This window comes from Erpetoichthys calabaricus, chromosome 6 (assembly GCF_900747795.2).
Source record: "Erpetoichthys calabaricus chromosome 6, fErpCal1.3, whole genome shotgun sequence".
In the NCBI taxonomy this organism is placed as follows: Eukaryota; Metazoa; Chordata; class Cladistia; order Polypteriformes; family Polypteridae; genus Erpetoichthys; species Erpetoichthys calabaricus.
In genome coordinates this window covers 116,177,431-116,190,348 of record NC_041399.2, presented here as the reverse complement: position 1 = coordinate 116,190,348, position 12,918 = coordinate 116,177,431, and the positions used below count along the sequence as shown (strand labels likewise).

Sequence of the window (12,918 nt, the reverse complement as noted above, 5' to 3'; positions counted from 1 at the left end):
TCTGTTTTTACTTCATAAATTATAGCATCATCATCAAGGCTTTAGACTCCCTGCAGTTGTTCTGGGTTTGAGACAGTTTCTTAAGGTCTGTCCTGTAAGGACATAATGAACTTATTCAACAAATGACTCAAAAGAAGAACTTACAAAAGTCTATTCTGTCTCCATATTCTAGTAGATTTTTTTAATCTTTGTGATTTTATGTTTTAGAATGTTATAGGTACATGAGTACAACAGATTGCAACATTTAATCAAAGTATGTTAAGAAATATAAATAAATTTGCTAGCATAGATTTGACAGATAAGCAAGACAATACAGAACATAAAAATAATAATTAATAAATAAATCTTCCAAGCCAACCCACTCATATTCTACTTCTGAGGCAGCAAAGTGGAATTGTTGTCAAGGCCTAAAAAATAACTGCTGTGGTCTCATCAAATTTCATTTAGAAATTCATTAAGATAACAAAATAACTGTCTCATGTTCTTTATTCTTTTGTCAATATGAGTTCTATCCCATTCTTACAATTGAACTTTTCCTTGACATATGTAGTAGCTTCATCTTTTCATTATTATATTTATAAGGTGAAATTTGGTTATATAGACAAAGGTCAATATGATTAAGAATAAGCCAATACTATAATTATAATTAGTATTAGCACACTGTAAACCAAAGAGTTAAATCATTCATGGTGATTTCTCAGTTTCCTGCTATTTACTCATTAATGTATTTCTTTGGGTTGCCTTATCTGTAGAGTCTGCATGGAATTCTCTCCAAGTTTTCCCTTCCATATCCCAAAGAAATACATGCTACATTATTTGAGCCGTTATAAACAAGTATATGCTAGTATGTCCTGTTTAGGATGCATTAGATGAAGGCAGTTATCTGCCTTGCTCATCGTACTACAGAGTTAGGCTATAACTTTTCAACAGCCTTACACTGAAATAAGCAGGTTAAGAATTTAGAAGCACAGAGGGAAGTTTAAAATTCAAAATCTAAAATTTAATATATTACAACCTTAGTAATATAAAATATATTACTAAGGTTGTACATTTGCAGCTTACCTAATAACACAAAATGACAGAAATCTTGAGAAATGGGACACAAATAAGGAGACATTCAAATTCTAGTGTTCAAGCAATAGCCAAAATAAAAATTATAAATAATATATCTATTCACCCATCCATCTATCCTATCTATGTTCAAGCACTGTCATTCCAGTACAGGATTAGTGGGAACCAACATATATAACTAGAAACCCTCAGACCTCCAGTTCTTCCAAGTACAAGGTTATAAGCTTTAAATTAAGACAAACATTGAGGTTCTAGCTCCTGGGGATTTTGAATGTGTTAAGACACAAGTCTTAACATTTTAGAAGTATAGATAAAGGAGGCATTTCCAAACTCGCATTAAATCGAGCTTGGGTTTGCAGATACTGGTGCCTACTCCAGGCAGCACTGGGCATAATGTAGCAACCAACCCTGGAGAAAGCATCAGTTTATCATGGGGCATGCACTTCCTTGCTCTCACACACACACTCCTACCCTCATTCACACCATGCAAATATAGAGATGATATTTTACCTAACAAGTAACTCTTTCAGATGAGGAAGCAAGCAGTCCAAGAAAAACCCAAGCAGAATGTGCACACACTATACAGTTTCCAGATTAACATTCAAATGATTTAAGACCTACAAGACAGCAACACTAACCATTGCCTAGTGTTGGATCAGTACAAAAATATTGACTTCAGCGTCGACACCAGCTTTCAGATCTCAGTACTGGTATTGAAAATGGTTCAAAATCCAAATTATGAATAACTCCAAAATACTCCATCTTACTCCAGCCTCCCTGGTGCACTGCACCACCATGTCACACTGTGCACCACTTCCCTCTTGATCGCTATGAAGACCTGATTGCATCAAAGCAATAAGTGGGAGGGTGGATGCCCCATGAATTCCAGATCACATTGAAGCAAGGAGTGGAGTACACTGTGAAGTCAAAGAGTGAAGCTTTCAAGTCTAGGAGTGTAGTTTTGTTTCATTACATCCACAAAACTGACATTTTTCACAACTACAACAGCAAGTCTCGAGGAAAGGGGGTGGCTGGGGATTGAGAAGAAAACTGACCTTTACTTCCAGTATCAAAAATCTCAAAATGCTGAAACCATACCATACTAACATTTAGGTTTTTTGGACTTTTCCAGTACCCATATAGCATGCAACCCTACCAATGTCCCACTGTGTCACCATATTATATTATACATCATGTTGAATGTGTGTGAAGCATTTGTACATTCTTCCTGTGAATATGTGGCTTTACTCTTGGCACGGTTTTTAAATATCTTACTCCAATTGCAAGATTACCAATTTTATTGGCAACTATAAATAAGACCTGATGTAAGCATGCTTGGGCGAGTACACAAGTGTGTTCTTCAATGAAATGGCACCTTGTACATTTCCTCCTTCATTTGCAGCTGATATTGCTAGAATAGACTCTGAGCCACCTGCAATTATGTAGTGGAACATAAAAGAATAATAGAATTGATCTTTTTTTTTTTTTTTTTTTACCCAACTTGATTAGTCTATTGCAGAGCTGTGCAGATACAGAAACTATCTCAGAAACCTACAGCCTTGGATAAGATGCAAATCAATCCCAGTGCGCATGCGTGTGTGCACACACACAACTTCATTCATACTGAACCAGTTTAGGGTCCCTAATTAATCCAAGGCATCTTTGATATATGGATATATTATGTTATATTAAATTATTCATCTCTCCCAATTTCAGACATGCTAATTTGAATGCAATAAAAGCCGGAGCTTATGCTAGCACCTTAAATTATATGATGCTGTCCTAAAAGTCTCACTTGTTTCCCCCAAATTTTAAACTGATTGATATGTGCCGCAGGAAAGAAATATGGGGGGGGGGGGGAAGAAAAAAAAAAACTGCAGTAAAGGGACTCAAAATGTAAAACAATGATGGATTGATCAACAGATGAAAGGATATTGCAGTGAGTCAGTTTCTTGAGGCAAATACTTTATATTTGAGTAGGTTGAGTAATCTGTTTATGTGGCTAGTTTTACTAAATCTAAGACATCACACAAAATGTATTACCCAGATCTACTGAAAAAAAACTGCTCCACAAAACAGCAACCCTGTTCTTTTTTTGTAATATATGGAATCTTACCAAGATGCTGCTTGTGCTGAAAGTATATCTGGCATGTGGAAATTTTGTTCTCATGCAAACACAATGGTAAGATATTACCACAATAAAAGTTATGTTAACAACTGTCCAGTTAATATATACTTTTAGCAAAGACTTCAATAAATATATTTAAATAAAAGAGCATTGGTTATACATAAAAAACATAAAACCCATGATCAAGAATTTGAACAAGATGATACAGTTAAACTCCATTCTGCATACATACTTGTGATAAAGCACTGTGATTTTAGAACAACTTCCTCGTAAAACCTACACCTCAGAAGAAATATTACAGTTTCTTTCTATACTGATATTAATGTCTTTAGCTATATAAAATTCAAGAAAATACAGCCTCATATTTATGTCATTTCAAGCAAAACATTTTCTAGCCAACTTGCAATTTACTTTAAGTTTACAAAAAAAATGCACAGTTTACAAAAAAAAGATTCTCATTGACTTCTCTCTAGTCAAAAATACTTAAGGGAGAACAAAACACTATCCATTCAACCCAGAAAAGTATGTAAACCTACTACATGCAGTTTTTGGCAATAAAACCAGGCAGAAAGTCTAGACTAGAAAAAAAAAAAAGTGATGCACATTTTAACACTTATGACCATTTTAAACTCAAGCAAATTCATTTAAATTGTATATATTACAAATCTCATAGTATAATTTTGTACACATGGAGTTTACAGGATATCTTTCTATTAATTTACAAATCGTTTTGGAGCAGTTTAAGCAAATAAATTATACTTTTCAGTCAAAGTTAATACAGTAACATTAATGGAACATTAAACTGTTCATTTAAAAGTATTTTTGGATGGATGTTTACTATATAAAATGCAAGTTCTTTTGCTTATTGGATTATCCAAAAGCACACAATCACTTCCAGGATCGAAGAGAGGCATTTAAAAATATTGTCACTGTATAATTTAAAGATTCCACATGCTATTTATGAACTATTAAAGTACTATTAGTATCATCCACGCAGTCATTTCAGTTGGGGGATTACTATGTAATATGTAACACAGCCACAAATATTTCCACTATTATAAGCAAGGAATCCTTGGTATTATGTTATTCCTAAATGTCCCTAGGTAATAAACAATCATGATGACAATCAGTCAGCAACTTTTTTTAGTACATTAAACTCCTAATCACAATCCCCCATACCACCTACACTATTTCAGCCACCAACAGGGCGTATACACATACAAATCTCGTTGGAACACTTAATGTCTCTGAAGACAGACCATCACAGAAATTTTACATTTCTATCCATTAGCCAAAATAAGCACAAATATTCAAAACATAGGTGACACTACACTAAAAAATGTCATGTCTTACAACAATATACTGTTCAATAATTTAAACTGCTATTACCTTCACCCAAAGCATACCTTTAATCAATCCATCTTCAGAAACTGGGTTTTATTTACATTAACACAGAAACACACTTTAATAGTTTGATATAAAATGTACTTAAATTGTACTAATGTGTCCAAGAAAATTATTCATTTTAAAAAAAATTAATATTTTTTGAAGTGTTTTGCTATATGAATTAATAACCACATTAATACTAATCAAAATAAAGAGACTGTATTTGAAGACAGCTTTGGAATAAGCAGGTTTGGGAAATTAGTGAACAATGTACTGTACTAGTAATCTTTTGCTTAAAATAAGAATAAAATTAACACCATTGACTATTACTACTTGGATTTGGACAAAATATTGCAGTACACTTAAAACTATCCCTGTCAGGTATTACGTTAGTTCTACAAGAAATTCCATGCATCTTCCAATTTCTTAATTAAAGTTTACTGTCATGGAAGGCATTTCAAACAGCAGACTCCCGATATTTTTGATCCATCTACTTATACTAGTTTCTTATTTCACACTTATGAATTTAATGTGTTCACCTCATTACATCTTAAAATATTGTGAATTACTACCATGTTAGTTAGCTACGTTTATTTTTCACATTCATCTGCACTTACTTTCCACACGCTGCACCAAACGGAAAGCAAAGGATAGTCACAGTTAATTCACGTGCATATAAATAAATAAATTAAAAAACTGCAAAATGACAGAAGGTCAATTTTCTTAAATTGGGTTTACAATCAGGTTACTTGTGGTTTCTGGTACCAGCATATATTATGCCTGTATCTATTAATTGTGTTACTCTAGTGGTGCGTTAGCGGCTAGTGATGGTCCTGAGGTTATACATTACGAAATCACGAGAAAAAACAGTAAAATGCTTCCTGACGTCGTTTGCTTTAAAAACGTCTACTAATTTTATTTATAAGGCTCGCGTTCGATTCAGCATCTGCTCCTTAAAACAAATTTGTGTCGATATTGTTGAGCAACCTGATCTTCAGACTAAACTACAAAGCACATGAACTGCGGGGTGGGGATCAGTCCATGAAGATACCGTTAAGTAACTACAAATTTGAAAGTAATAATGCATGATGACAGCGGCACAACAATAAACAACCCTGTACACGCTTAGCGTCTTCTTCACAAATATCAAATCTGGTGTACATGACATAAAACCAGAAAGACAGAATGATTTGGGAAAACATTTGCCAGCATTTCAAAAAAAGTCTACTTCGAAAAGGCCACATAAGCGTTGCTTTTGTGAAAGTTGCATGAAAATTCGTGCAAACCAAGTGGGCACATCCCACACTCGCCTTTCGTTAGACCCGCCTTTTGTTTTCTATACAATTCACACTGCTACTGCATGACTTGATTGTTATTTTATCAGTCTGTTTAGCGTAATTCATTTCACCACACCACATAAAGCCATTTGCTTTCAAAACAGAAATATTGTATGATTGTGCTTCAGCGTATACTTCGCTAAAAACGTCATTAAATAAAGGTAATATTTACTTACCCTCGATGGATATTACATGTTCCCGGATTTGGTTTTGCAGGGCCAGGTCATCAATTCTTTCAATCAAGTCGTAAATGGCGTATATGTTTGGGTGGACGGACTCGAACCGCTGAATCTCAGCTCGGATGGCCGCCGAGTTAGACAAAACGAATTGGGAGCCCGGCGGTCCTGACTGAGAAACTGTCCCGGAGACGGTGCCAGAGCCGAACTGAGGAGCCGCCGAAGTGCCGGAGGCCGGACCAGAGCCGAATTGTGACGGGATGGAGGAAGGAGGCACCGGGACCGGCACTGTACCGGGAGTGGGCATAGCTGGCTGAGATTGCTGCGAGAGTCCAGAAACCGACACCGACACTGGAACTGGGACGGCCGACTGAAAATTCATCGTGGTTGTGGAAAAGACTGAAAAACAAGATGAATGTTGAACCAAGTATTTTTCTAAATAAGACTGAAAGAAAGAAAAGGTCCGCGTTGTTTTGAGAAGAAGGGGTGTACTGCAGCACTGATTCTCCTACAAGTAGAACAAAAAGCGCTCCTTGATCATATTAAAACTTGGTATCGGTACATTTTTCTCAGTTTGCATCACCAACGGGTCCCCGTGTTTATTTTACTTGAACATTGAACCACTTCTTTCAACTGCTAGCGGTCCTATTTCTCTTGGCTTGCTTTCTTTATGAATTTTCTCTGTTTGAACCGCTTTCCTCGCCTTCGCCTCGCTGTCAGCCGCAGACAATGAAATAAAGCACAGCTCCCAGCTCCACTGCCTTCGTTCGGCTCTGCGCTAAAATAAATTGGCCACTGAATCCGCCTGGAGCTTTTCGCAGCCTCGGCCCACCCCTCCTCCGCACGGCTTGACATCAGCACGCACGCAACAGAGCTCGGGGGGCAGCAGCGAAAACCCGCGCCGCATCCTGATACCTGCCTCTTACATAAGAATATACCGTGAAATAAATCACCCTGTAATTGTGAATTTCTCTTCTGGTATCAAAGGCTGTTGTTGCCTTATCTATCTATCTATCTATCTATCTATCTTGAACGAATGAATGAGTGAAAAAGGTCATCGTTTATAAAACGATTTAAATAAAGTAATTAGAAGTATATGTACAGGTACAGCAGGCATTGCTCGACGTAGATATGTTTGTATTTCAAATTTATTTTAAAAGCAATTAAACAGATGAGTACGGCAACTTTGTAGACAGTGTAATCTGCTCTTCAAGTAGCTGGGAACAAAATGACAGGTTTTCATTGTTTGATTATGAGGGGCCAAGTGCTCCAGCCAGTATCTCTAATTGTACAATTAATTTAATTTTATGTAAAACATTCTTACTAAAATTCATGCTAATAGAGTAAGGTAGGAACATTACAGGGCACACTAACGCACACACCCTTACTTTCTCATATTGGAGCCAATTTACAATTGCAAATTGACCTAACACTCTCTGCTTTAAGGGTGTGGAATTAAAACTAAAGACTCTGGAGGAGAAACAATGCATACTTTGAGAGAATGTACATACTCCTCATAGACAACAACTGGATACAAAATTCAATTCCAGGATGATGAATATATGAGGCAGCAGCACAATCTAATGTACTACTATGCCACCAAAATGAACTTTATAAAAACAAATTGTCTTTTCTGTACACTTTAGTTATTAATGTATGCATAATAAACAGATAATAGTGTTAGGCTGAAATACTATACCATTCTAAATCTCTTAACCCAATTCAGAATTCTGGGAGCCTGAAGCCTATCCTGACACCACTGGGCAGAAGACAGAAAACAGCCTTGAAAGGGGGACGAGTCAATCACGGGGCACACTTACCCTCAAGAATATAGTACATATTATTGTTGTTGTTCAATAATCTACCCATTCATTGCTGAACTTTCCTAATCCAATTAAGGGTCACAGGTGGAGTTTTGCCCAGCAGTACAGTGCACAAGGCATGAACCACACAGGACAGTTTATTGCAAGTAAATTTATTCACACATCCTAACTCTTTTCAGATCAGGTCAAATTAAAGTCATTACTTAACTAACTAAGTATGCATAAGGAAAACTGGGAACCCAGATGAAAACCATACAAACACTTTTGGAACACATGGAAATTCCACTCAAGAGACTAAGCTGGAATATGAATGTAGGATTCTAAGTATCATGCAGCAGCACTAACCAAAGTGTTGGACATCAATACAAATATAAAGCCTGAATTGTTATTTTGTTCTCCTAAGTAAATATTTTGTTCTATGACCTTAACTTTTTTTAGACACTATCCATTATGATTTAAGAAATTTTCACACTGTAGTTGCTTGTACTATAGTTTTACCCCAAATACATTTTCTTAAATCATTTGTCCATTATTATATATTTAGTTGTTTATGCAAATATCTAATTGCAAATATTTCCAAATATATTAAAGTTTATACTGGCTTTTTATTTCTATCATGATAAACTATGTACAGCATCTTATTCACAAGGAAAATGTTCTTGTGGGCACAATTATTTAAAAAATGCACATGTTATTTTTGAAAATGGATCAGAGTAAAAGGATCAAAGAGTGTTCAGGTGTCTTTTTCAAAATCATCTTTAAGAAGAATCAAAATCAGATTGTTTTGGTGTCACTGTTTATTGTGGAGATTCACATTACTGTGTAACTTTGTAAAAAGATTTAACTTACACCTCTGTGTCTCTGGTAGTTACAGGCCCTTTTAATGAAATATGACATATATAAGCTCTAATTATTTGCATATAATGTAATGTTCTTTTGACTAAATTTTGATTCTAACAACCTAAAACTGAAGCAAATACAGACAGTAGTAAGGATTGTACAAAAACAGTTAACTGTCGGACTGTAAATGTAACAGTACATTACTTAAACTCCTGGAGGTAGACTTCATAAAGCTGAATGGTGAAAGTATAATACAATGTATAAGGTTTCAGGGTTATTTTATCTGTGTGAAAATGGGCAGTAGCAGGGATATAATAAAAAAGGCAGCCTGACTAAAACTAGTTTTCGTGCAACAGTGACAAGTATATCAAATGAACTTATAATGCTTTGAATATGGATGCATACCATTCGGATATCAGCATAAAGATTGAACAATGGAAATTAAAATGGGCATGTGTAGAGTGATTTTGCAAAACTATATACAGAGGAGATCATTTCACTACAAACACTTTGTCACTTCAGCATGAATGAGGTAGTAAATATGGAAACCATATTCTGAGGAAGACAAAATGTTTGTTAGAGGAGTGAAGATATCATTACATCATATACGATTTCTAGTCAGAAAACATGTCAGAATTAATGAAGGCAGTTGCAGGATCTTGTCACTATGAGGATGTCAGATTGCATGACTATGAGTCACAGGGCATGATTGATTACATAACAGCCTCAGAACCTATCACCATGGTTTAAAATTTCCAAAGTATCACAAGCTCACCTCATTTTGACATCCAGATAATTGGCTACCTGACTGCGTTGTGGCTGTATGAATGTTTGCCATTTATGGTAAGTTCAACCTCAGTCCTCCTTTGTCATATTTCTTTTTATGCTTCTGTTGTGGTACAACAAAGAGGAGGCATCAAACAGACAAGCCTATTTTCTGTTTTCACAGTCCATTTATTTCTTATCACTGCAATAGGACAAAAGTATGATATGAGTAATTGTGAAGTTTTGGCTACAAAAACTGTGTTAGATAAATTGAATCAATGGCTTAAAGGGTCTAATCAGCCATTTCTCAAATTTACAGATCATAAAAGTCTTACATAATTAAAACCAGCAAAGCAGTTTAATGCTAGACAAGCCAGATGGTCTCTCCTTCAGTCATTTCAGTTTTTTTAAATATCTTATACAGCAGTGGACAGAAAGTCGGAAGCTCTGTTAAAACAATTTGAAAGTTCTGAGCTTCCCACTCTATCCTGATGGTGCTCCGCCTTGATGTGGTGGGACAGCTTGCATACCTTGGTAACCCCCAGAACTATGTTGGCGGGAGTCTTGTACTCCTGGCAGGTTTAACCAAGCCGAACAGGTTTGAGAGGGGTAGAGGCCAGACTAAATGGACACCCTGGTCCTCCAGGTTGGGGGATGTGCAATGGGCTAATATCTTATACACATAAAAAAAGATTTTGTTAAAGGAGCCAAACACAAACTCATGTCTCAGGAGAAACAGGGCTACATTCCGGAAGCTGATGATGTGCTGCAATTAGTGCTGGGCAGTATACCGGTTCATACCAAAAAACATTTTTTATTTTTGTTATGATATGGATTTTAAAGGGGGACCTTTTTCACTGCTGCACTGCTAAACACGCATGCAACGGAGTACATGCGTTAGTGGAGGAATTGAATGGTGCAAATGGACAGAGAACATTCTGAAACTGAAGCTGTAGCAAGCAATAAAGTTGAACATGATGACACAGAAGAACTTTTGCCGAGAAAAGGAGCTGTGTCTGTTGTCTGGAGATACTTTGGTTTTAAAAGGTCGGATGTGGACCATTATGTTCAAATGTGTGAATACTGTTTCTATACTACTGGATAATTCAGCAAGCCAAGTTGTACTTGTTTTATTTTTTTTCAATACTGTGTAAGGTACCTGGGTACTGTGTAATAATGTGACGACATGTTGAATTAATTCTCGACATTTCCATTTTAATCTTGCCGTTTATGTCAAGATTAAAGTCAACATGTTGACTTTATTCTCGTAATTTGTCATTAAAGTAGAACATCATAAACTAAACTTCATCTTAAAATGAATATTTAATTTCCTAGATTTTCTCAAACCCTGACATAAGTTATGTAGTACATTAAATGCTTTGTGATAAGTGTTCCCCCAAGCCATGTTAATCACTATGTGCTTCTTAAACTGACTTCATCTTGCACTAAGAGGAGGCGCAGGCAGCGATCACCACACAGAATACATTAATTTTATGCTTTTCCTGCTCCCTGAACATTTAGAATGCTAAGATAAATACTTGATATCATTTTCATGATGAAATGCATTAAAGCATGTATTAATCATGTGGGGGCACGTGACATGGAGGTTGCACTGCTGCCTTGCAGCAAGGGGGTCCCAGGTGTTCCCTGCCTTGAATTTGCATGTTTTCCTGGTGGGTTTACTCGGCGTGCTTCAATTTCCTTTCAGAGTCATGTAGGATGTGGGGTTTTGTTATGCTATATTGACCCAGCTAGTGTACATATTGCTCGTATTCACCCTGCGATGTGCTGGTGCCCCGTTCAGGATTTGCTCCTGCTTCGCACACAATGATTGCTGAGATGGGTGCAACCCTGAATGGATGACATAATTAAATGTGTATAACGAAGATTTTTTTAAGTTCTGAACACTCCGTGGTCTAAGTTTATAACTAGTTTTAATTTCACAAAGACGTTTATAGTGTGGTGATTGATTATGTGGAGAATGAAAAATGAAGGATAGGAGCTCGGGGTTTGGTACGTCAGACAGAGACAGCACGCATGCAATAAAGACAGCCTACTTGGAAGAACATCCATTGAATTCTGTGTTCATGTCTCCGACCACCAGATCACAAACCCAACATTTACACAATATTTAAGTTAAACCTGTGCGATACCCATTCATACATCCAGTTTTTTGGAGCCTCGTCACACCTGTCATAAAGTTCTCTACACTGAACGTACACCTGGGGACACCTTACTGTGAGGGAGCAGCACTCCCCCCACACTACCATGCATGTTTAATACCTGCTTTAATGCATTTCATCATGAAAATGATATCAAGTATTTATCTTAGCATTATAAATTTTCAGAGAGCAGGAATATCATGAAGTGAATGTATTCTGTGCAGCGATCGCTGCCTGCGCCTCCTCCTAGTACAAGAGGAAGTCAGTTTAAGAAGCATGCAGCGATTAACAACTGGGTCGGGGAACACTTAACACAAAGCATTTAATGTGCTACATTAACTTATGATGGGGTTTAAGAAAATCTAGTAAATTAAACATTGATTTTAGGATAATTTTTAGTTTACGACATTTTACTTTAATGACAAAATAAACTTTGAGAATACAGTGGAAATGTCGACTTTAATCTCGACATAAATGGCGAGATTAAAGTGGAAATGTTGAGAATAAAGTCAACATGTTGAGGTTATTCTCGACATATAGTTTTTTTTCTTCACTGTGTCTGTATTTTTTTTCCTTCACCGTGGCCCTAATACACTTCCGTAGGGCTATACCACAAATAGCATTATAAATGCAAGTTGCAGTTTTATTATTTATGTATACAGTATAGCTTAGCTTGAAGCAAGGTCCATATTAATGCAGTTTGCCTTAATGATGGTTCAGTTGGTAAAGATGTCATCACCAAGTTGCACTTGTTTTATTTTATTTTATTTTTATTTGGTGAATATTGTGTAATGCACCTGGACTTGAAAGCTTGAAATAATAGTATTATTACTGGAAGTTGCACTATATTTTATTGTTATTAATTAGTTTAAATATTATGCAGTTTAATGATGGTAAAGTTGTTTAAAAAGTCACTTTAACATGTCAGTGGACAGAGATTGTTAACATTAACAGAAAGTATAGTTGGTTTACAAAAAATATTTACTATTTATTCCTTTTCTAAGACATGTTCAGTGCAATACAACTTTTGACAAGCACTTCTGGATATTTTACTAAGTCTAAACGCCTCTTTGGATGGTTGAAAATATGTTGTTAAAATTTTATTTTAAGTTGTTTGCAAAATTTGTTCAATAAAAAGGTGCTATATTTTGACTGCAACTGTCATGCAATGTTATTTCTTCTCTTCATTAGTGCCACTCCCTTGAAAACTATCACTTTATGGGGCCATGC

At 36.0% G+C, this 12,918-nt stretch overlaps 1 protein-coding gene across 1 annotated transcript in view; it reads right to left on the bottom strand.

Moving 5' to 3' along the window:
- agap3 (ArfGAP with GTPase domain, ankyrin repeat and PH domain 3) overlaps positions 1 to 7,004 on the bottom strand; it is a 1,735,421-nt gene extending 1,728,417 nt beyond the window's left edge. The window contains exon 1 of the mRNA XM_028803882.2: positions 6,099 to 7,004. Within this exon, the coding sequence (XP_028659715.1) occupies positions 6,099 to 6,480 (382 nt within the window). The 5' untranslated portion in view covers positions 6,481 to 7,004. The remainder of the gene's footprint in view (positions 1 to 6,098) is intronic.
- Between the last annotated feature and the right edge of the window lie 5,914 nt (positions 7,005 to 12,918).